General features: G+C 45.9%; 3 protein-coding genes across 7 annotated transcripts; 2 read left to right on the forward strand and 1 right to left on the reverse strand.

The window, feature by feature from the left end:
• Nucleotides 1-74: 74 nt before the first annotated feature.
• On the reverse strand, nt 75-5,667 carry LOC133119145 (ADP-ribosylation factor 5). The gene is made up of 6 exons (XM_061229585.1): nt 5,440-5,667; nt 4,256-4,336; nt 3,475-3,584; nt 2,835-2,906; nt 2,258-2,383; nt 75-1,881 (listed from the first exon to the last, which is right to left on the reverse strand). The coding sequence occupies exons 1-6, from the start codon at nt 5,504-5,506 to the stop codon at nt 1,792-1,794; spliced, it is 546 nt and encodes a 181-aa protein (XP_061085569.1). The 5' UTR covers nt 5,507-5,667; the 3' UTR covers nt 75-1,791.
• Nucleotides 5,283-10,014, forward strand: gcc1 (GRIP and coiled-coil domain containing 1). Of its 4 annotated transcripts, none has more exons than XM_061229582.1 (3): nt 5,283-5,403; nt 6,676-7,787; nt 8,615-10,014. In XM_061229582.1, exons 2-3 carry the CDS (start codon nt 6,726-6,728, stop codon nt 9,872-9,874), a joined length of 2,322 nt encoding a protein of 773 aa, XP_061085566.1. In that variant the 5' UTR covers nt 5,283-5,403; nt 6,676-6,725; the 3' UTR covers nt 9,875-10,014. The 4 variants fall into 4 exon arrangements, with proteins under 4 accessions (XP_061085566.1, XP_061085565.1, XP_061085563.1 ...); XM_061229581.1 differs by lacking the exon at nt 5,283-5,403 and adding an exon at nt 5,611-5,829; XM_061229579.1 differs by lacking the exon at nt 5,283-5,403 and adding an exon at nt 5,848-5,983.
• A 2,020-nt stretch (nt 10,015-12,034) lies between these two features.
• gtf3c6 (general transcription factor IIIC, polypeptide 6, alpha) lies at nt 12,035-23,674 on the forward strand. 2 transcript variants are annotated; one of them, XM_061229583.1, is made up of 7 exons: nt 12,035-12,180; nt 12,678-12,758; nt 12,908-12,971; nt 16,242-16,286; nt 18,883-18,993; nt 19,923-21,587; nt 21,836-23,674. In XM_061229583.1, exons 1-6 carry the CDS (start codon nt 12,157-12,159, stop codon nt 20,198-20,200), a joined length of 603 nt encoding a protein of 200 aa, XP_061085567.1. In that variant the 5' UTR covers nt 12,035-12,156; the 3' UTR covers nt 20,201-21,587; nt 21,836-23,674. The 2 variants fall into 2 exon arrangements, with proteins under 2 accessions (XP_061085567.1, XP_061085568.1); XM_061229584.1 differs by lacking the exon at nt 12,035-12,180 and adding an exon at nt 12,226-12,534.
• The last annotated feature ends 1,275 nt before the right edge of the window (nt 23,675-24,949 follow it).

Genomic DNA, 24,949 nt, shown 5'->3' on the forward strand with positions numbered 1-24,949 from the left:
TTCATTTTTTTAAAAGCCTCTTTAAAATACTTTTTGTCATCTTAATCTCCATCTTGATTTGACACAGACACAGCTTATTTCGCAGTATGTTTTATTTCGTTTTTTGTTTTTGTTTTTGTTTTTTTTTACAACAAATTGCGACATATCTGAGGTTGTTTTATTTCATGCATGGTTTGGGTGCTGCGGGAATGTATGCATTGCACAGGGGAACTGGCAGGGACATCACGAAAAGGGGAAGTTACACAATCTTGCACCACCCCCCCCTCCCTCCTCCCCCTGTACCGTAGGAGCAAGCTGCAATATCCAAGCACTGTACAAAATAATGCAACACCATGAGCTAGCACAGAGGAACACTTAACTCCCTACATAAATGCACACACGCCTAAATAAAAATGTCCTTCCATTCTTTTCTCGAAACTGAACACAGATTATATTATAGATGGGGATATACAGTCCCCTCGAAAAGCATTGGAACGGCAAGGCCAATTCCTTTGTTTTTGCTATACACTGAATACATTTGGGGTGGAGTTAAAAGATTAACACGAGACAAAGGGTTCAGAATTTCAGCTTTTATTTCCTGGTATTTACACCGAGATGCGTTAAACTACTACATAGCACCTTTGATATCAGACCACCCCAATGATTAGTTGAGCAGAAGAGAGCAGAGTATTTAAGTAAATGACAGTTCATATTTGGTCATCACTTGCTTGCAATATCTGCATCAAGCCTGCGACCCATTGACATCACCAAACTGTTGCATTCTTCTTTTGTGACGCTGTCCCCAATGCTTGTGCATTGGCTTTGATCAATTTCCCCTCTTTTTCCAAGCTTCAAAATGGCTTGCCTTTCTCCCAAAGCTCTCCGGTCTTCATGTTGGTTTATCTTTTCTAACACAAATGCAGTCTTCACAGGCAAAACCCATGGCTAGAACCAAGCATACACATTCAGAACTATTTATTGTTTAACCAATCAATCTAACAGGACACATCTGGGCAACAGGAAACACCTCTGTCACATGTTCCAATACTTTTGCTCACCTAAATATTGGGTGGTCTGATACTTTAAGTTGTTTCACAAATCTAGATAAAAATGCCAGGAAATAAAAGCTGAAATTCAGATCCGTCATCTCATGCACATCTCATGACCTCAAACTCCGTTGTCTTCAGTGTAGAGCGAAAAACAAAGGAATTGACCTTGCTGTTCCAACACTTTTGATGGGACTGTAGTTGGTAATACGCGGGAGATACACTTCATTATTGCAATAGATTGGCCCTTGTTATTACCTTCAAAGATTGTTCTGTACAACCTACCTTCTTCACTCCTGGTTTCAGAACAAACTCTCTTGCTACGGCTCATTTACCCCACACTGAAAAAAGCTTCAAGGAGACGGGCTAAAACAAAATGGCTGAAACTGGCTGGTGGCTGGCAGACCTTAAAAACGTGCCTCTCCAGGAGCTTCTTCCTCCGTTACCACAGACACCATCATTCACTTTCACCGTTTAGAACATGCTAATTAAAACATTTTTTTTAAATGTCAGGAGAAAAACAGAAAAGAGTGGACAAAACAAGTTCTGTAGAAAATCAAAGTTTCACAACACAAAGTGATTGTAAAGTCCATAAGTTCAAGTTCTACCAGACAGACGCACAATTTAGACAAACTTTTTCTTTTTGTTTTTTTGTTTTTGTTTCCTCCGGTTGAAATTCCCATCTGCCACTCTCTCCTACGCTCTCTGTCTCTCTCTCTCTCTCTTTCTCTCTCTCTCATTCATGCCAGTCTTCCTCCTGTTGTCTTTAGTGCTTGTTGCTCAGCTCGTTGGATAGCCAGTCCAGTCCATCATACAGACCGTTTCCTTGTGTAGCGCAGGTAGCCTGGACGAACCACTACAGAAAGAAAGACAGAAAGCAAGGAGGAAAGGCAATTTGTCAACACAACAAGTCATCCATGTCCATCTCTGATTTCGAGGTCATCTCAAATTTATGCTTAAAATACACCACTGGGATTTGTGGATTCTTGCGTTTGTGAAAATGAATGTGGAAACATGCGGTTAAGGTCCATGACTGGGACCCGTCAGGTTGATGCTTCGATCCCGGGTGTAGCCACAATTAGATTCGCACAGCTATTGGGCCCACATTGCTCCAGGGGGGGGAGATGTCTCCCGCTTAGTTTAATCAACTGTAAGACGCTTTGGAGAAAAGCATCAGCTAAATGACAAGTTATATACATGTAACATACGACAGAAGAGGCGATAAAACTCACGTTTCTGCTTCGTAGACTCCGAAGCCCGAGTTTGTCGGTCAGCTCCTCCACAGTCATGGCGTTGGGCAGGTCCTGTTTGTTAGCGAAGACCAACAAGATGGCTTCCCGCAGCTCGTCCTCCTGCAACTACAGGAAGCCAAAGGGCGGTTCAAAGATTCATCCTGAAGAGAACAACCACTTCGTGCTCGAGTTGAGTTTTTCCATCTTTTCATATTACTAAAGAATATCAAACTTAAACAATATTGGTGATGGACCTTTCAATGTAACATACCTGAAATCCGTAACCTTGTTTCAGCTTAATGTCTCGTTGGCAGAAAAATATACCAAACACTTGACGGAATTTGTTAAACCAAAAGAAAACCCACTTGAGTGCACTGCTAAAAATGACAACTGTCTTTCTGCCCTGACCCCTGGGCTGCAGTCGATCCAATTTAACTTTGGAAATTGATTGAAATTTCCGAATATCATATTAGTTTTATTTTTTTAATGAAGTTAATTACCTAGTCATTTCCTGAACAGGAAATTCATTGAAATGGACTGGATTCCAATGCTACCAGACCTGAATTTAAATACATACCATTTTCTGGAGTTCGTCTGCCGACTCTGCGACGCGCTCTCTGTCGTTACTGTCCACCACGAAGATGAGACCCTGCCGGACCAGACCAGCACAAACTCAGTCAGAGGCAAAGAAGGGAACCGGAACCGTTGGCACATGAGTCAGAGCATCCGTAATAAAACTGCCCTTATCAGTGGAATCAATCCACTCCACCCTCACCACCCCAGCACGGAGGAAACTATAAATCCCCTCCACACCCCTCGACCGGCACCGACCACAGAACCGGTCAAAACAACATTTCACACTGCAAACAGACCATTCAGGTGGGGGGATATTAGACACCGGTGAAGCTACGCACCACAGTGGTGCAACAGCTACTTCCATGAGGCTGAATGCTGGCTGTTTACATGAACACGTGCGTCTGTGTAACTGGGCAAAGAGCATAGTCCAGTCAGAGGTTAAGGAAGACCCTCTACCTGGCGAACACCGCATTAAGACACTATAGAAGCACACGAGCGGCAGCCCACCTAACACGAAGCCCACCTAACACAAAACGTTCTCACGAGCGTTCCCGAAACGTTCCGTCAATGTTACGACCTTCCCGTTACATTGCAGGAGCGTTGTGAGAACGTTTTGCGTTGCCCGGGTCGGGTGCATGTACCTGCGTGTTCTGGAAATAGTGTCTCCACAAGGGGCGGATCTTGTCCTGGCCGCCGACATCCCACACGGTGAAGCAGATGTTTTTGTATTCCACGGTCTCCACGTTAAAGCCTGCCTCACGTTACGGAGGAGAATGTGTTGGTATTCAAAGTCAACTCCTTTATATAAGCCAGTTAATGCTTCATAAAAAATCATTTGTATGGATACATCTGCAGATTATTTTAGTGTCAAAAACTAAGCCTCCATATATTAGGAATGGGATTTGTTAGTCTAATTGAAGCTGGGGAAATGTACAAAAACGCACACGGCAGCTCTCTGCTAATTGAACATCCCTTACCAATTACAATCCCAGTAAAACTCCAAAAATATTACCATAGAACAAAACCTGTCTCATTGAGTGAGTTCGAACAGTCTGGATGCTGTAGTGACCCAAATCTGTCACTGATGCTCCAGTGAGCGCGATCAGCGGGAGCACACTTGCACAAGAATGATTGTTTTGACTGCAGAAACACTACCTATTGTTAGACTCATACCCTCGTAGTCTACGCTACACCCAACAGAATAGACACTGCCATCAAAGCAAAGCCGTGCCAGATACCATGAAAGGAAGCTATTATGGCAAGTACTTTGATTTCACTTGTGGGTTTTTTTTTTTTGCTTGATTCTACCTTGCTACGCATGTCATAAGAGGAAGTCCTGCAGCCGTGTATCTTCAAACGTGTCCCTGTATTCCATATTTAAGTGACAGTTAACTATTACATAAACCGTAACTTGGTTCTTACCAATTGTAGGAATGGTGGTTACAATCTCTCCCAGCTTCAGTTTGTATAAGATAGTGGTCTTCCCAGCAGCATCCAACCCAACTGCAAGAGAAAAAGATCCATGTCAATCGCTGAGATTTAGTTTAATGTACACGTACGGGGAACCCAGACCTTTGGATAGGCAGGTTGTTTGCCGAAGAAAGACGAGCAGAATTACAGGGGGGAAACTTTAAAGGAACGGTCCCCACGCGCAGATTACAAGCGTCAAAGCCCTCTCCTGACTTAGCCATCTAAACGGCAGCGGGTCCCCAATGACAAGGGGCATGATTGACCCTGCAAAAAAAACCGCGGACTTCCAAGATCCCTCTGTAATGGGAAACGCCTTTGCGTGAGAAATGAGGAGCCACCGTACCAGCCTCGTCCCTCACTGTAAACACCACCCTCCTGCTCGCGAGTCCGGCCAGTAAAGTTAAAAGTCAGCTGACCCAGGCTACAGTTCTCACCACGTTTCCTTTAAGTCAGACCAATGGGATGTGGCCAAGAGCACACTATCTAGTAGTACTGCAACATTTGCCATATGCCATTGTGGTCGACTGTCCCAATTATTTACAGCGTCATACCAATTGGGCATCGTTGTTTTTACGTCACATTCAAATAGACAACATGTCGTCCTTTTAACTGTTGTCAGGCGATCATACTGGACAAAATGTGGTGGAGGTAGGCATTCTTTTGTCAAACATTAGACGTTAAAAAAATGTTCTCATTCCAACCTCTCCTTACTCCAAAAAATACACACAGAAATCAGATCATACCCGGAAATCTTAAAATACAGTATGGACGAAGCAAGTAACTACATTATATTACGAATAAACACAATATGTAACATCCAACAATTGCTAACAACAGAAGCACGTATTCGGGTTTTAACGTCACATGAGAGAACAAATACTTAGGTTAACGTATCCATCTTCGCTCTCAGCTACATACAAGTGACGCTGATAAACAAGGAAACAAGCCCCCCTGTCCCAAGCTAAGATGGCTAACATTACAATACAACGCACAGAATGTCACTGTCGTTTAAATGAATTTAAAAGCTTCCTATCTGTTATCTAGAAAGGCACCATCTTTCCCCCAGCTCTCTAACGGCTTCCCTTCCACGGACAACGACGGTAAGGTCGCTAGCTTGCTAATTGGCTAATGCTCACCCATAAGTATCCTCATCTGTTTCTTTCCAAAAAGCCTGCCGAAGAGATTCGAGATCGTGAGACCCATGTTGTATGAAGAAAATCACCTTTTGAATACCTATTCTAAAAAGAAATGTAAATGAACAAATTGTATTTCTGCTGTGCTTTCGCTACAGAATATGGAAGTAGCTCTCCGCTCTCCTCTGCTATCTCCTCATTTGCCACGTCCAGGCCAACGCGGAATAATTGACGTCATCGGTTTTCAGTTTCACAAAACTTTATTAACAAAAACTGCCCCTTTGATGAACGGAGACACAGGAGTGTGGTCAAGCAGTATTATTAGTTGAAATTAATGTATTTAATTTCAAGTTTGTTCTGACGTCGGCACCTAACGTGAGCCAAGTGATTGCGGTAATATACATTTCCAAATGTTTAATGTTGTCAACAGACCTTCACAAAATGGCCGAACGAGAAAACTACTTGTAAGCTGTAAAAAATAAAAAACTTTATTGAGAAAATGTCACGTCAAATGTTTGCTCTGGTGAGGTAATGGCGTTTCAAGGAAGTAAGTACCGCCATGTACACGTAAGCCTGTAGCTCGTCAACATAGGTTCAGAACTCATTCATTTTAAAATAAACGGGTAAGAACTAGTCTGACGATCTCTGCTTTATTTAAAGAAACATTGGAACTCATTTGTAAGAGTTAGCTAATGAGTAGAACACACCTAGATACCAACATCATCGGGCCTTTCAGGACATTCCAGGGCGTACGTTAGCTAGCCCAGCTAGTCGAAGTTACTTGCTGTCAACCAGCTAGTTAGCTTAGTCAAAATAACTTGCTTGCGCCTACGTAACTTAGCTAGCAATATATCTACCAAAGTAACGTTTGGTGGATAACTTGATCATCTGCACCATTACTAGACTGATATCGTTAGTGATGTCGTTTTGTGTTGTCAGCTAGTTAGCTTTGGGTGTATTATGTACAGCTGGGTATATGAATTATATATGGCGTTAGGTACCTGCTTACTATTAGTTTTAACTGTCTTGCTATGTGGCTGTAGTAACACTAGCGATGTCTTGCAAGATGCACATCTTTTGGCGTCATGGTTTAAGCTCAGAATGTATCCTGTTAGTCTAATATTACGATAGATAGCTTCGCAAATGTCATGGAGTGAGGAGATGGCAAGCTAATGTTGCACCTTTGTGATGATCTTTCAACTGACTTTTTAACTGACAAGACTCTTCACGCATTTCTAGAACACAGATATTGGAGACGAATGAACGCTAACGTCAGTTGAAACGGCGCAATGGAGAAGTTCGGCATGAACTTTGGGGGTGGGCCCAGCAAGAAGGAGCTTTTGGAAACCATAGAGGCGCAGAAAAAACAAATGGTGCAGTACCAGACCAGATTCAAGGACGTTGTCAGGGCATACAAAAGCCTGCTGAAGGAAAAGGATGCCCTGGAAGCCAGCCTGAAGGTTCTGACTGTGTCCCAAGAAGTGGACTTGAACCTGCATGGCGAGGCTCTGCCGGGCGGGCTGCCCAATCTGGATAGGTGCCCGTCCGACCTCGGCGAGGACAAGAGCTCCGTCCACAGCGCGGACAGCGCGGACACCGCCGCCTCCGTCGACACGGCTAACAGCGTGGCGAGCGGCAGCGGCAGAGGAGACCTGCCGGAGGAGGACCGCGGCCCGGGGGAGGGCGCGGGCGCCGCCGCCTACCAGCGGTCCGAGGAGGCCAGCGGCTCGGAGAGCGGCATCAGCTCCAGCAGCGGCGAGCAGCCGTCCGCGGGCGAGGCCGACCGCAGGGTCCTGCAGCTCAAGGCCCAGCTGTCCACGCTGACCAGCTCGCTGGCCACCGTCACGCAGGAGAAGTCCCGCATGGAGGCCTCCTTCCAGGCGGACAAGCGCAAGATGAAGCTGGAGCAGGAGGAGCTGCAGGCGGCGCTGGAGGCCCAGCGGCAAGGCCGGGACGCCGAGCTGCAGGGCCTGCTGGAGCAGCTGGCCGAGAGCAAGGCCCGGGTGATCACGCAGCAGCACGACCGCGCCCAGGAGCAGGGCGACCACGCCCTGATGCTGCGGGAGCTGCAGCGCCTCCTGCAGGAGGAGCGCGCGCTGCGGCAGGACACGGAGCTGCAGCTGGAGGACGCGCGGGAGGCGCTGCGGGAGCGGGCGCTGGCCGCCGAGCGCGCCGGCGAGTGCGAGGAGCGCCTGAGGCAGGCGTGCCGGGAGAAGGAGGAGATGAGGAAGTGCCTGCAGGCGTCGGAGGAGGAGCGGGGCAGGCCCGACCCGCGCGTGGAGGCCCAGCAGAGGGAGCTGGAGGAGCTCCGGGTGCACTTTCAGCAGCAGCTGCAGCACGAGATGAGGAAGGTGGGCTATGTCGGCGAGGAAGGCCCCATACAGCCTGCTGCAGGCAGGGCACAGCATGCGCCTCAGTGCCGGCTGCTTAATATTAACTGGGGCGCCTGTAGCGTAGTGGTTAAGGTAAATGGCTGGGATAGGCAAAGTTGGTGGCTCGAATCCCAGTGTAGCCACAATAAGATCCGCACAGCCGTTGGGCCCCTGAGCAAGGCCCTTAACCCTGCATTGCTCCAGGGGAGGATTGTCTCCTGCTTACTCTAATCAACTGTATGTCGCTCTGGATAAGAGCATCGGCCAAAATGCCAATAATGTAATGTAATGTAACCGAAGGCCTCCCTGTGTCCTTAGCATCATGGCGCAGTGGGCAGCTTGGGGATCTGGCGCACTGTTCTATGGCTGCCCACTGCTCTTAAGTAGGAGAGGAGAGGGTGCGTTTCATTGCCTTAGAAGGCCATGACAGTAGATTTGAATCTTATCTTGAATCTAATCTAATGAAATTGCAGCCTGTCATTTTTGTGTATTCAGTTGTACACTGTTTGCACGGTTGCTGGGACATATCCGTGTCCTGATATGCTTGACTTAGTTGTTTCGGTGTAATGAAGGGGAAGAATAAATAGATGACAAGGAAATAGGTCCATGTTGGTGTGGCCCTGCTCTGTCCCTTACATTTTTACATTTACGCTTTACATAAGGAAATGGAAAAGGCTGCTCATGGAATCCCATGATCCGGCCGCAGTATTTGCAGGGACTATGTCGTGCCTAACGCCTTTGCCTAATATTTGCCTGCTGACGTCCGTCCCGCCCCCCCCCCCCCCCCCTCCCTCTGGTGTGCGCAGGCCGGCCAGGCGGAGGAGAGGCTGCGGGAGCAGGCGCGGCTGGAGGAGGCGCGGGTGGCCAGCCTGGAGGAGCGCGTGTCGGAGCTGTCCGAGCTGGTGGGCGCGTGCGAGAGGGCCAAGCTGAAGGACCAGCAGGCGGCGCAGAGGCTACGCGACCGCATCCTGCAGCTGGACACGGAGAACAAGACCCTGGCCATCGCCGCCTCCACGCGCGCCCCCGGCTGCGACCTGGCCGTGGACGCGGCCGACCTGGACGCAAACGTGCTGCGGGACAAGCTGGAGGCCGTGAAGAGGCTGCTCCGCCTGGCCTCGCCCCCGGACGGCGAGAAGCCGGAGGCGCCGGAGCGGCCCGCGTGGGACGAGGCGTCGGACGGGGAGAAGGCCTCGGCGCTGTACTACCAGCAGGAGCTGAAGCAGCTGAAGGAGGAGTTCGAGCGCTACAAGACGCGCGCCCAGGCGGTGCTCAAGAACAAGAGCGCCAAGGACGGCAGCGCCGCCAAGGAGCTGGAGGACTCGCGCGAGCAGCTGGCCGAGCTGAAGGAGAAGTACATCGGGCTGCGCATCCATGGCGACGAGGCGGAGGCGCGGCACCGGGGCGAGCTGGACGCCCTGCGGCAGCGTCACGCCCTCCTGCAGCAGGGCCACCGGCAGGAGCTGGAGAAGCAGGAGGCGCAGCACCGCGAGAGCGCCCAGCGGCTGGACGCGGAGCTGCACAAGCAGAGGGACCGCACGCTGGCCCTGCTGGGCGAGAAGGACCTGGAGCTGGAGAGGCTCCGCGCGGCCGCCGCCGCCGCCGTCTCCAGGGCCGACCCGCCCGAGCCGGACCCCGACGACCCGGCGCGGGACGCGGTCACGCAGGCGCTGAGGCTGGCCGGGCCCCACGAGCCCACGCTGCTGCTGTACGCCGAGCAGCTGGCCCGCAAGGAGGTGGAGCTGAGCGCGCTGCGCCGGCTGAAGCACCAGCTGGAGGCCGACGTGCACCAGCTGCAGGACAAGCTGGTGGCCCGCGCCGAGCGGCACGACGAGGAGGCGACCGAGCTCCGCGGCCGGCTGGAGAAGCACGCGCGCGACCAGGGCCGCGAGGGCGCCAACCTGGAGTACCTGAAGAACATCGTGTACCGCTTCCTCACCCTGCAGGACGCTCGCGGGCGCCAGCAGACGCTCACCGCCATCCTCACCATACTGCACTTCAGCCCGCAGGAGAAACAGGCCGTGGTCAAACTGCAGGCCCAGGGCTGGTGGAGCTCGGGGAAGAGGTAACCTCGGCCACCTCGGCAGGGGCGTTGTGGGATAGTTTATGGAAACGAGAGCACGTTTTTCATGTGCGATCGGACTTCGGACCACGCTTTCTCACGTAGTCACTTTTTTTTTATTTTATAAATTCTGGAAATTAATCTGAAATATGTTCACATATGGTCATGTAGTTTGTAACTTGGGGTGTTTTGTCGTGAATAAAAGTACATGGGGGGGGGGGGGGGGGGAATCAGTTAAATTATTTATTTCGCCGTTGTGATTCCTCCCTTTAACCGGGAGTCATTTGGAAGTGGATTTTGTTCACTCGAAAAGCTTTCAGGGTGCTACAGTCAGTGGTTCCAAAAATTTCTGAGCCCATAATCTACTTTTTGAGGTCCTTTTGAAATGCAGCCTGACTTTTGACCAATATAGTGGTTTTAATTTGACATTACTTTTTTTTTCTCTTTACTCATCTTGTGACCACCACCGCCATATTCTGGCAAGAGTCCTTCTCTTGTGTGTTGCAGCAGAGCCAGATCACATGTACATGGGGCCCGATTGTGCGCTGCTAAGTGGAGGGGCATGGCGTCCCTCTGTTCCCATCGATTTCCCCCGGCTGATCCACTCTCATAGCCAAAAACGTATAGCCCAGGTACTACAGATGATCCCTGCTGGCTCATTCTGGCACACTTACAGAAATGTTATTCATGCGTCTCGCCCCTATCTAATAAAACTAATAAAAACACACAACCAAGCAAAAAATCACAGTGTTTTTGACACGGACACTTAAAAAAATTGCCTATTGTACTGCCATAAGAATCTCACACATTTGTAATTTATTTTTTCATCATGCAGTGTCAGGTGGGATCAACATTACAAGTGATATTTCTCCCTCTCCCTTTGAAGACTTGCATAACATCAAAATCATTCAAAGTAGCAGGGGAAGTACAGATTTGGAGCAAGGCAACCTTAATTTTATGCTTCAGCGTTCATGTACTGCATTATGTTTGGCCATTTTGTATATAATTGTATGTTTTCCTGGCTTCAGATAATCTTAATACTGGTTATTGTCTATACTGGTTATTATCATGATGTAGAGGATCTATTCAGAGATGATACTAACAGTGCTATTGGCATATGTTTATATTTTGATTTTTGAGTTGATTCTGAAGATATTAAAAAGTATTTTCCTCAATGATCCAAATATCATTCTGGGAATTTGTCACACGTTGTGGAGAGCATTCTTTTTCTGGACAAGAGGTCATTGTTCATTAACAAAGCCAAACCATTCATGACACGCTTAACAAATATGGCTGTAATCTAAACTAAATTCTCGCACCATCATTGTGTGACAACTGGTGCACCATCATTGTGTGATGGCGGAGGCTGGAAGGCCAGCCAGCAGGGAATTGCAGTAGTCCAGACGGGACAGGACCATTGTCAAAGATGAGGCATTACAGATTTAAATTTATGCCTATTATGAGTACGAACAATAAAAACAAAATACAGTACCTTCCAAAAGGATTCACACCACAAGGAAACTATTGAACTATTTTCTATTGTCATGTGGAAAATATGATGATTATAATATTGATTAATAATATTAATGATTATTATGAATGATTCAGTGGAAACAATTGAAATGATAAATTCTCCAATTATACCACCCCCTCCAAAAACTAAAAAGAGAAAAAAAAAGTCGCAAATATTCACATCCCATGTTTTCAGTACTCCCTGCTCTCTTGGTGAAGACCCTCAAGTGTGTTGCAATGGAAATAAAGAAATAACTACGACTGCGTCTCAGTATCGGAACACAGTAATGGAGTTTACGTACATGTTAATTCATTCTTATCCCCCAGTGAAACAAGAAGCTATAGGATACCACAATTCCAAAGGATGCCTGCACTGACATATTAAAGAAGGTTTGTTTTTGTTGTATTTGAATTTTATAATTACATTGTACATCATTATTTATTTATAATATATTATTATAAATATAACTGCTTCTGAGCAGCTAGTGTCATTCATTACCTGTTTTGTTAATACGGCTGTCTTTGCTTTTTTTTGTGTTTGTTAAGGATGTGAACCACTCATCTGTAAAATAATAATATTCAGTTCAGTGGTGTGAGCAATCGTTTCATATTTGTGATTTCTTTTGAAAATGTTAAATGGGATGTTCTTCATTGTACGTCATCACGCGGCGACCTAAAAAAAAAAAAAAAACATGGCCCATTGATAGCTTTCCTTCAAACGCTCGTTTCAGGAATACAAATAAATAATTATCAAAGAGGCAGAAAAAGTGCACCAACATGGATGATGAATGGGAAGAAGAGGTTAGACGGACACTCGTTTGATAATGATACAGGAGTTAGGAAGCATTCGAGTTTGTCTAATAACTAGCGAGCTAAGTAGCTAGCTACCTAACCTAGCTAACGTTAGCAGTTTAACAGTGGCTGCTAGCTAGCTTGCATGTATTTGTTTTGCGTATAAACGCTTCGTAATTTTTTTATTGCACTAGATTGTTGGGGTCGTAGCTAAATAATGAACTATTTTTAGTTGGCTGGCTCAGCTACAATCGTGCTTTCAGCGTAGGCTACTAACTAGCTGGCAACCTTGCCTATTTTAATGATAATTAATAATCGCTAACTGATAAACACAGTGAACTTGTTCGACATTCAGGGACTAAGGTTAAAACGTTTCTTTGATATATTTGATGATTGAATGCTTTGATTTAACGTGTTGCCTTTAAACTTTATCTTTAAACAATATGATTTAATGTGATAATTTTCTCAACATTTGAAGCATATTTGTTGTCTTCTCTTCCCATCAGGAGCAACTCGTTGTGGTCGAGCTGTCAGGGATGATAAATTCTGACTTTTTAACAAAATGTCAGGGGAAATTAAAGGTTGTGGTAAGTTTTCCATCATTTCCGCGAATTGCGTCATGTTTCCGTGTAATTTAGCGTCCAAAAATACTCAAGAAATAGTAAGTTGCTTCTACTGTGGTGAAAGGATGACAATTAATCGTTGCTTCTTTGTGTATCTTCAATTTTGATTCAAGGGAATAGACACTGAACAACCTATGATACAAGTGGGCAATTATGTATTTGCTGGGGAATACGAAGGTAGGTGTGAGAAACATTTGACCTTGGCATGACTTTTTTTTTTTTTTTTCTCAGGGATGTTACATTTTGTGTACTTGTAGCAATTAATCACTTGGAGGCAAAGTAAGCCAGAAGAATACAGTCTTCATCACAATTCAAAGACTGGAGTTATTCTGTAGAGCAACGGACTTTCGCAATTACATAAATACCTTTAAAAAACAATTAAACCCGACAACACGCGCTGGACTTTACATCAGACTCTGAAGTACACATTAATTATTGGAAGCTTTGATGAAACCACCATCATGTTTTCAGACTATGCCCTGTCAACAAGGCAGCCTTTCCATGGTAGTACAAAGTGCAGATCGAACACAGGAACAAGTGTGAAGGTGACCCTAGAGGACAGTCGGTTCCGAGTGATCATACAGATACAATTGGAATCCTTGAAGAATACATCAACTTATGAACTTACATACCACGGTTGGCAGCTAGAATACCCCGAGTACAACAATACAATATTGAATTCAACAATATCTATATATAAGTGCCATTATAATCCAAGGCATATACAAGGCTAATCATAGTGGTGAGGTTGGGAAGGAAAGGTGCGGCCTGAAGACATGAGTCTTCAGTATGCAATTGAAAGTGGTCAGAAACTGTTGTTCTGACATCCACAGGTAGGTCATGCCGCACCTGCGCAGGCCAGAAGTGCAGGTGCGGCAAGGGGGAGGTGCCAGGCATCCCGAAGTAGGGGAACAGAGGGGGCTCGCTGGTGTATATGTCTTGATAAGTGATTGAATATATACAGGAGCACCAAAGTTTTACATTTGACAGGCAGTCAGTGGAGGTGGCTGAGCAGGGGGGTGACCTGTGAATGTCTGGGGGCATTGAATACCAGACATTTTGGATCAGTTGTAGGGGTCTGATGGCAGAGGCTGGAAGCCAGCAGGGAATTGCAGTAGTCCAGACGGGACAGGACCATTGCTTGTACGAGGAGCTGAGTGGAGTAGGTGGTGAGGAAGGGTCGGATTCTCCGGATGTTGTACAGGAAGAACCTGCATGCCTGGGTCACCGTAGCGATGTTCTTGGAGAAGGACAGCCTGTTGTCCATCACCACTCCGAGGTTTCTTGCATTGGGGGATGGGGTCACTGTGGTATCCCCTAGTGAGATGGAAAAATCGGAGAAGGGGGAGGTTAGAGCAGGGATGAAGATACCTCCATTTTACCTGGGTTGAACTTTAGATGGTGGTTGGCCATCTTGCTCTGGACGTCTCTCAGGTAGGCGGAGAGTAGAGACCTTGGAAGATTGGTCAGAAAGATGGGATTTAATAGCCTGGTACCTGCTTTGTTGACTTGTACTTCGCCCATGTGTTTGCTCATACAATATGTATTTGGTCCCTGTGTATTTACGGGGATATTGATCAATACCACGGTCGGGCCCATGAACTCTAATGACACGGGATGCAGACTGCAGCAGTCAGGAGTAGAGAGAGCGTTGACTGCAGTCTGACAGGTGAGAGGGATGTAGTGTAGTGGTTTAGGCACATGCCTGGAAGAATAAACAAACACTTCAATCGTTCAGCTTTCTCCACCCTCAAAAGATATATATGTTATATACTCAGCTCAGCGTTTTTTTAATGAGTCCTTTATTCACGGCCCCTCAAATATATATTTAATTACTTCCACCACAGTGTCTCCGTGTTACCACTAAGTGGTAGCTTGGGTCATTGTAGCTTTTTTTGTTTCAGGTATTTCTGAAATTGATATGCCATGGATTGTCCAAATTTATTCAGTTTTGCTGACAGCCATGCAGTGTATTTTGTATAATCACATTTTACATTACATTTACATTTTTGTCATTTGGCAGAAGCTTTTAATGCATAGGTTCTACCACAAGTCAAAGCATCACATCCATAACTACATACACATGGAATGTTGTTCTAAACATATAGTTGTCATCATAAGTGCAAATTATATATTTTTTTTGGGTTAGGCAAGGAAGATTGGGATATCAGAAAGGGGGGTCGGGGGAAATCAGGAGGGAGGACTAAGGTAGAGTTTGAACAGGTGTGTTTTGAGTCTGTCTCAAAATAGGGGGAGCGATTCTGCTGTCCTGGCAGTGGTAGGCAAGTCATTCCACCACTGAGGCACCAGAACGGAAAACGGGCGTGAACGTGCAGCTCGAGGCGACCAGAGCTGGCAGACTGGAGTGGTCTAGCTGGGGAGTAGGGAGTGATCAAGGATTGTATGTAAGGTGGGGCAGTCCACTTAGCAGCCTGAAATGCCAACACTAGGGCCTTGAATCGGATGCGTGGGGCAAAAGGAAGCCAGTGGAGGCCAATGAGAAGCAGGGTGACATGAGCCGGGGGTGACATGAGTCGACCTGGGCTGACTGGTGATCAGGCGGGGTGCAGCATTCTGGACCAGCTGGAGGGGCTTGATGGCACACGCTGGGAGACCAGCTAGGAGGGAGTTGCAGTAATCCAGGCGGGAAATGACAAGCGCCTGGACTAGGAGCTGGGTGGCTTTCTCCATCAGGAGATGACGGATACGGCGTATATTATACAGAAAGAACCTGCAGGTTCTGGCAGTGGAGGATACTTGTGGAGCCAGGGTGAGGCAGTTATCAAGAGTCACCCCAGGCTTCTTTGCCGTACGGGAGGAGGAAACTACAAAGTCCTCAACAGTCAGTGAGAGGTCGATTGACGGAGAGGACTTAGCAAGGATGTAGAGAAGCTCAGTTTTGGCAAGGTTGAGCTTCAGGTGGTGGGAAGTCATCCACGCAGAGATATCAGCCAAGCAGGCAGAGATCTGTGTGGTGACTTGGGTGTCAGGGGGGAAGGAAATAAAGAGTTGGGTGTCATCAGCGTAAGAGTGATAAGAAAAGCCATGGGAAGAGATAACAGAACCAAGAGACATGGTGTATAGCGAGAAGAGGAGGGCCAAGAACTGAGCCCTGTGGGACTCCAGTTTGTAGGGGGTGGGGGTCAGAGACTGAGCCCCTCCAAGTCACCTGGTAGGAGCGACCAGAGAGGTAGGAGGAAAACCAAGCAAGTGCTATATGGCTGGTTACTTATAACCAGCCAAGCATGACATTTGAATCTGTTTGATTGTACAGTATATGTGTACACTGTAACCATTGGATTCCACATGTTGAGGTTAATTTGCATCTTTTTACAGACACTGTTCAGTAGCATTTTCTGTGCAATACGATTATTGACACTGAAGTCTCTAAAACTGTCTCGCATCGTGTCGATGTGCAATTAAACATTTTTCCACTCTTTACGGCAGATGCTCTTGGTACTTGTGTGATCTTTGAAGAAAGCCGTGACTGCAGTGAGTATATGTCACTTGTATCTGAATGAATCACCTGAATCATATTTTACAGTCAGGTCCATAAATATTGGGACAGCGACACAATTCTCATCTTTTTGGCTCTATACACCACCACAATGGATTTAAACAAACAAGATGTGCTTTACCTGCAGCTTTAATTTGAGGGTATTTACATCCAAATCAGGTGAACGGTGTAGGAATTACAACAATTTGTATATGTGCCTCCCACTTTTTAAGGGACCAAAAGCAATGGGACAAATCCTCATTGGTCCCATGCAGACTCACACCCATCTGGAACAACCCTGACATCCTACAAAATAAAAAAACTATAAACTTTACAACTTGTTATGATAAGGGAATTAGACATCTGGAGCACATTTTTCAAGGTAACCACTTCATACCATTTACCCAAATAATAGACACCCATGGTATTGACAAAAACAAATATTTAGAATACCTCCAGCTGAAATCTATAATTCAAACCAGGTTAAACTAAACATTTGGATCTTGGAGTCCCGCCAAATATAATAAACCTTCTAAAACTCCCACCACAAAAAATACTCTCCAAAATCTATATCAGATTATCTGAGTACGATTCATCCCATTCACTCCCAACCCATAAATGGGAAAAAGGTTTACTTATTAACCCTGACCCTCACTTTTGGTTGCAAATTTGCAAAAACACCTTTGGAATGACCTAAAACTCAAACCTACGGCTAATCCAATACAAAATTCTTCACAGAACACACTATACAGGACAAAGACTGTTTGACTGTTTCAGATGGGTATCAGTGATACTAACATATGCTCACACTGCAGAAACAAACTGCCAGATAACTATTTACATGCCACTTACATGGCACTTTACATCTCTGCACCTAGAACACCCCATCCCAGCCTCCTCCTCCCTTTGCCAACTTGGTGACCTCACTAACCTTAACATGGACACAAAACAATCCCATCGGCTCCTCACAATCCTTACTATCGCAAAGAAAACTATCCTCCTGAACTGGAAGTCCAAAGAAAATCTGAATTTAACGCAATTCAAAAATCTACTGTCAGAACACGTTTCCATGGAGAGAATGTCTGCATGCAGCAAAAACCAATTGGCAGCATTTGAAGACACTTGGGCCCCGATAATTAATTACATCACATAGGGTGGGGGGGCTCGGCGGGGTTCCCCTCCCTGGCCTCCGGGCGTGGGCTCCTTGTGGGCTTGTCGGCTGGGGCCTGGGGCGCTTGTTCCCGGGGAGCCGCGTGTCCGGCCCCCTAAGGGTGGCCGGTGGCCATGGGGGCGCTGTCCTCTGGGGCGGGTGGGGGCTTGGGGAGGGTGGGTTGGGGTGGCCGGGGGGCCTTGGGGCCCGTCTCGCCCTTGTGGCTGGCAGTGGTGCCCGTGTTGGCTCCTGGGGGCGTGGCTGCCCGCTTGCGGTGGGGCTGCGCTTGTCGGGTCCGGCCCCTGGGCGGGGCGGGGCGGGGCGGTGCTCGCTGCGGTGCCTGGGGGGGGGGCGCCCTGGGTCCTGCGGTGCTGGGGGTGTGGGGGGTGGTGAGGGGTGGGTGGGGGTGTGGGGGGTGGTGAGGGGCGGATGGGTGGGGGGGCGGATGGGTGGGGGGCTGCACATGGCCGGTGTCCTCCTCCCACCCCAGGCCGCCCTGGCCGCTCCTCCCTTCCCGTTCACATGTCACTAGGGTTTTGGGGGGACGGTGAGGAGGGGGGATAGGTTCGGGGCAGCTTCGTCCTGTTTGCCGGACCCTGCCTTGTTGCGCTCCTTGTAAATGAGATAATGAGGGAATAACACACACCTGACAATGGAACAGCTAAGCAGCCAATTTTTCCATTACTTTTGGTCGCTTAAAAAGTGGGAGGCACATATAGAAACTGTTCCTACACCGTTCACCTGATTTGGATGTAAATGCCCTCAAATTAAAGTCTGCAGTTAAAGCATATCTTGTTCGTTTCATTTCAAATCCATTGTGGTGGAGTATAGAGCCAAAAAGAGGAGAATTGTGTCGATGTCCCAATATTTATGGACCTGACTGTATATCCTGCCTCTGCATGACAAAGCAAAAAGGATTACAAAATCCTCTTCACATGGTCATTAGCTCAGGAGGTAAGAGCAGTCGTCTGGCAGTCGGAGGGTTGCCGGTTCGATCCGCCCTGGGTGTGTCGAAGTATCCCTGAGCAAGACACCTAACCCCCTATTGCTCCTGACGAGCTGGTTGGTGCCTTGTATGGCAGCCAATCACCGTTGGTGTGTGAGTGTGTGTGTGTATGTGAATGGGTGAATGAGAAGCATCAATTGTACAGCGCTTTGGATAAAGGCGCTCTACAAATGCCAACCTTTTACCGTTTACCATTAGGAAAAACGTTATCTTTTACGTGAAATATAGGATAAATTAGAATCAGGAGGCCATTTGTGGAACACTATAAATACTAAAAACAAAGTCTTAACCTGAAATGTTTTTAGTTTTTTTTCACAATGTTGTTTCCAATAGCCGTTCTTTTGTAGTTTGCTGAATTAATCAGATGTCTCTGGATAAAAAAAATAATAAATAAAAAAAAAAGTTTACCTGCATTCCTTACATTTGTCTGTAACAGACGGCGACGCTGAGTCAAGTCCTAAACTCAAATACAAGTGCCACACCGTGAAGAAACTCATGATGCAGCGCACCTTCCTCGCAGAGAAGAAAGAAGGAGAATCCAGCACAGGTGGGGTCATAAAATTTAATTTCAAACAATAGATGGATGGGGTGAAGAACTTCTTGTTTCTTCTTCAATACTATATTAACTGTTTCGCTGCTGGTACTTCGAATCGCGTTTCAGGAAAGAAAGAGTCGTTACTCGAAATTCGAGGGTGTAAGACAAGTTCGGCTCTTTATTCGTGGTTCCAGGTAGTGTGCACGTTCTCCTGAGCTTTCACCAGTCTTACGCAATCCTTACTGGGAATGACAGAGTTTATATCAGTATCTGAAAGGAAGTGCTTCATCCATGGTGACAAAACACTCCTTTAGATATGATAATGTCTATTGACAGGTTTCCTGGTTAGGCCAAATGGTTGTGCAGACAAATGGTTTTGGCACCTAGACCTCAAATCAACGCCAGGAAAGGAAATGTAAATAGAGTGGGAGAAAACAGGGTGATTGTGGGGATATGCATTTGAATAGGAGCAGAACTTGCGTGTCAACTTTTTAGCTCAGTTACATCTTGAAAACACCGAAATCTAACAGGGGTTATGGGTTACGAGCAGAGGGTTCCTCTTGAGGAAGACTGAAATGCTTGAGAAGGGAGCTAGGTTACTAAAGCGTAGCACTTCCTGTATAGGTTGCCAGGGCCGTGAAGTTTCATTTTGGTTTGTTCATCGTCCATCCTCCTGCGCTGAGCGCCCGTTTCGTTTCCTTGTTGCATAGCAGAAATTTAGTTGAGAAATCCTTAACACATTGCAAGGGAAGGCAATGTGTTACAGTGGAATCGAACCCCGGCCTAGGACCTTTGAAGACATGCTCGGCTGTTTGGGGGCGGCAGGTTATCAAAAGCACCTGGTCTGCCGGCTGTCAACAAGGAAGCACGTCCGCGATGCTTTTATTCAGGATGACTTGCCTTGCAAATGACCCGAATTGATCTTCTTTTTTTGTCTTCAGAGGGCATTGAATTTTTGCAACTCAACGATGGAGAGTTCCGCCAGCGGAACAATTTCATCTGCAAATTCGCCCAGGATCCGGGTGGGAAAGTGCCGTTCGCCGACCTCTGTGCGGAGGCGGGGTCTGAAGTCGGCACCCACAGCCCCGGGTCCGAGTCCGACGGGGAGGTCAGCGACTCGGAGCAGGTGCAACAAACGAATGAAGACGCGGAGTCGGATTCGGATCCGGGATCCTCCGTTTGCAAACAGACTGTGGGTGACTTGGAAGCCTCGGACTGAGGCAGGGCCGGACAGTTCCGTGGCAGGTTTTCCATTGTCACCAACTGCACTGGCTATATTCGCTGAGTACACTTGTGGTTCAAATTCTGGATCAGTTCAGACCAGATGTTTAGCTAACGCAAAACGTTCCCAAAATGTCATGTTGCTGCCGTGTAGGGCAATGTTATGACATTAACAAAACATTCCAGCAACATTGTGAGAGGATTTATTTTATTTACTGCCATGTTTCACATTAGGACACAGCTGTCATTCATTAACATACCAAGGAGTGTAACTGAAGTATAAGTGTCTAAATGTTTAAATAATTAAGAACAGAGGTTGGCAAGAAACCCAGAAACAGATGTGGCCTTCCTGGCCCACCCCCGGATTAGAGTCTTTGCTTTTGTACCTGAATTTGACCATGTGCTGCATAAACAAGAACACAAAAAAGGAGAAACCGATATCTGGTCAGAACAAGACCAGGTGAGCCTGGTGTGGGAGGGTGTACGTGTGGCAGAAACGATATGGGTTAAACCTTGCCTGTTAGCATAGAAGTGGAACTGGACCCTCTCTCACTTTTTTTATTATTATTTCTGACTGAGCAGTGACTGAGTGACTGACTCACCCTCATGGCCAGTTAAGTTTGTTTTCGAATAAAAGAAAAAGGGTCCGGCCAAGAAAAAAATAACAGCTTTTTTAAATGATGGGATTGCAGTTGTAACGAGAACCATCATACACAGTGGGACCCTAGGCAAGTTCGGCAAGCACTTTGCGAGATTACAGATGTTGATTGTAGATCCCTGTACCCCGAGATCTACAGTCCTGCAGGTTTTCATTTCAACCCTAATTGGGTAACCTGAAGGTTGGGCAGCCATGGTTTGAAACAATGTTGGTATCTGTCTGAAAACAGCTTCACCAGGTCGGCGTAAGATATTTTCTATGCTGCTTTGATACATTTATAGAATTGTTGGTGTAATGTCAAGAGACTTTAATTTCTGACTCATGTATGTGGAATGTTCAAAAACTTGGTTCATGGTTTCTTCTCAAATTACATTGATGTAACGTCGGGCCCTGGCGCAGTTCATGGCGTTAAATGCCCTCTATTTTTGCCTATGAAGAGGCACTTACACAGCTTGCATTTTAGCTCACCGTCTTTACTTTTGAATGGTTGCATTGACATTAAATGTTGTGAAAGCGTGGTACTTTCATTTCCCATGTGTCTTGACTGCGGCAGTTGGGAATTTCCAGGTCTCCGAACAATGCCACTGTGAGTTGCCACCGATAAAGGAGGCGGGGTTTTAACCAAAAAAAAAAAAAGCACTCCAGTCTCGGAAACGATTCAGACAGAATTTTCATTTCAGGAAGAAAGTAACCCACATAAACATCGAAGTCTCTTCACAAAACTGAGGTAAGGTTTGATTACAATCGCTTCCTCGCCGCGTGAAACTCAGTTGCATGATAGTTATATTCATAGTTCCATAGCTATTCATTATAATGCATAGCTACACGTACATTTGTGCCGGTTTAATTGGTAACTTGTTTAATAAGTTATTAATTAATGTTAGTTAACAGTAATGTCAGAAATAGGCATGTTGTCTTCACTCCGCGTTGTAGCCTAAAACGAATTGATTTGCTATGTTCATTTATCGCACACAGGACCAGCTCTGGACACATTAGTAACGATGACCTGGATCCTCAATGCATACGTGATTGGCACGTTGCTGTCTGTTGTAGTTTCCATCCTTGCTCTTGTTGACTCCGTTGGAGGTCTGATGTACTCTCCGGCGCAATATCCCAACGACACGGTAAACATCGCAGTGGCACGACAAAAGATCCGTTCGAGAAGCATTGGTGTCGCGGCAAGGTGACTCGTACATGTTTTACTGAACTCTCGTTCTTGGAGTGGATAGCCTACCGTGCGATGGACAAGTAAAGCCTTGTTCGAAAGAAATGCTTTGCTATTCTGAACAACATACTGAAACCGCACTGGCACACTGATGACGATTAAAGCTGTTATTTGATTGTGAATGTGATATGCGAACCACAAGTGCGTATACCACCACCACCCGAAGCACTGGAGTGTGAATTGCGATTAATTTCTTGGTGACTCTGGTCGGCTGACTATTGAACAGGTCCCAGGCATTGTAAAGTACCATTTCGCACTTTTTTTTTATTTTTATTTTGTTGACGCCTTGCTTGTTTTTGTATGGTTAAGATGTGTATTTTGGAAATAAAATGTAGCATCAATTCTTTGAAATGAACTGAACTGTGTAAAGCATTAATGACAAATGCTGAAGTGAAATATTGTGGTTTCATATCTCTTTGGCAGAGGTTATGATTGGCCCCAATCATCATCCTGCAGGGCTGCATGGTCTTATTTGAATTTTATTTTTGTATATAAAAAATAAGTCTTAAAATAACTGGAGTTAAAACTGTCGCCTGTTTTAATTGATAAATTAAGTGCTAATGCCTCAAGAACCTTGCAGCCATCCAGCACCATCCATGGGGAAGCCCTTGTTTAAAGGCAGTTTCAGTTGACCCAGTATACCCCCATTTGATGAATGGCATTTCGCTTATTTGCCCTCGACAATTGCGGCATGTCTTTAAGGAGCGAAGGTGGTTTTGCCGGAAATTACAAAAGTGGAAGAGGATAGCCGTTAATTTGGATGCAGTCACAACAACAAACCATGAAACCATCCCGTGTAAGAATGTTACATATCAGCGTTATCAATCTATAGGTGACAAGAGAGCCCTTAACTGAGAGCCCTTAACTGGAACCCCTGCTTCTTGGTATATCTCGAACAAATGAAAGTGAATGTAAAGACATTTTGTAAAAGATTCTGAAACTCATCAGGTTTGTGGGATGAACACATATCAGTGCAAAATATCAACATAATATTCAGGGTAGCTGCATTGCCCTGACAGGTTTGTGCGGCACTTGGTTGCATTGCTGATGTTATAGTGTAAACAGTATTGCAACCTACACTGGGCACATATACAATAACTTGCAATCGATTTTGCTCTCCTTTATACACTGCCTAGTTTTTTCCTGTTATATTTTTTATTTTATTTTAGTTTTTTTTTAGTTTTCGTAACTTTTGGCAGTTTCCTCCTGTTTGTGCTTCACTGCCACCTTGTGGCACTTTGGTGTAACTGCTGTTAATAAAACAAGTTGTCAAACCTGAACCATTCTAAACATCACCCTGTCTTTACGCCACAAAATTGTAAATGCAATTTACAAAGCAAGCACAATTGACATTTGGGCTACATTTTTGAAAGCCATGGGGACTTCTGTGAAGAAAGGGGGTCAAATAAGAAATTGTGTGCTTTAACCACAAATTTGTATTCGTGCTTTAACTGTCCACAAATGTTTCCGTTTATAAGCCGAGAAAATGAATTGTGTGTATGCCTAACTTTTTATTTTATTTTCCTGAGTCATGTTTTTTGGCTTCAAATAGAAGCTGTATAATCTTCATTAAAGACTTATCACACAAATTGGCCTACCCACTGGAGTTATTGTGCATTCCAACTGGATTTTAATGCTAAGAAACAGGATTTGCCGAAGATTACCGAAAATAAAATTCTTCATTTATTATGCAAATAGTGAATGAAAAAGATGACATGTACCCTAAGAGTTCTGATAACCTGGATCAATTTGGAAACGTTATATATTTCAATAAGCAATAAAATAAAATGGTACATATTTGTTCTAGGTTTAATATCCCAACAAGTGTGTCCAGTTTGGTGACAAATGTAACGTGATATGTGAGGTGCTATTTGATCTTATGTAAACTTAATCATACTATTTACATTGTGGGAGGTGTACACTGAATTCCAAGATGGAGAACAATACAATAAAACACCTTCAGTACCATATCTGCATACATACATACATTCATATCCTAACCCGCTTATCCTGAACAGGGTTGCAGGGGGGCTGGAGCCTATCCCAGCATACATTGGGCAAAAGGCAGGAATACACCCTGTACAGGTCGCCAGTCCATCGCTGGGCACACACACCATTCACTCACACCTATGAGCAATTTAGACTCTCCTATCAGCCTAACCGGCATGTCTTTGGACTGTGGGAGGAAACCCACGCAAACACGGGGAGAACGTGCAAGCTCCACACAGAGAGGCCCCGGCCGACGGGGATTCGAACCCAGGACCTCCTTGCTGTGAGGCGGCAGTGCTACCCACTGTGCTATCCATCCGTGTCGCTTATAATAAGCAGTCCCCATTATAAGCTGTCCTAGTCCTCGGCTTTGTTTCGAAGTGTGCGCCGTTATGTAGTGTTGCTAAACCCACACACAAAATCCCCTGCATGTCATGTCAAACTCATTGAAGATTATACATTACATTTTTTTGGCCTGCAATTTTCTTTAAAACTATTCGTATCTAAACGCTGTTAGACGTTGTAGGCTTCATCAGATGCACAAACGTCTGAGCTTGTATATATAATATGATCAGTATAATAAGTCTGTTTAATAACCTCTATAATAACTGTCCCTCCATCAAGTTGTGATTTCACATCCATAGCCACAGTATCACTGCGGCCCTTTGTGCTGTTTCTGCGTTCTACGCAACAGTGATACCTTTGGCGACTCTGGGTGACCCCAAAAGTCGTCAGTCTGATACCCCCACAGAAGCGGGCTTCTCCTTATCTGGCAAGATGATATAGCGCTTAGGAACCTTCAGTGCGCCCATAGTTTGCAGACGTGGCGCTTTCCACCCAATCAAACAATTTCTTTTGCACTGAAGTGGACCAAT

Source organism: Conger conger, chromosome 19 (assembly GCF_963514075.1).
Source record: "Conger conger chromosome 19, fConCon1.1, whole genome shotgun sequence".
Classification (NCBI taxonomy): domain Eukaryota; kingdom Metazoa; phylum Chordata; class Actinopteri; order Anguilliformes; family Congridae; genus Conger; species Conger conger.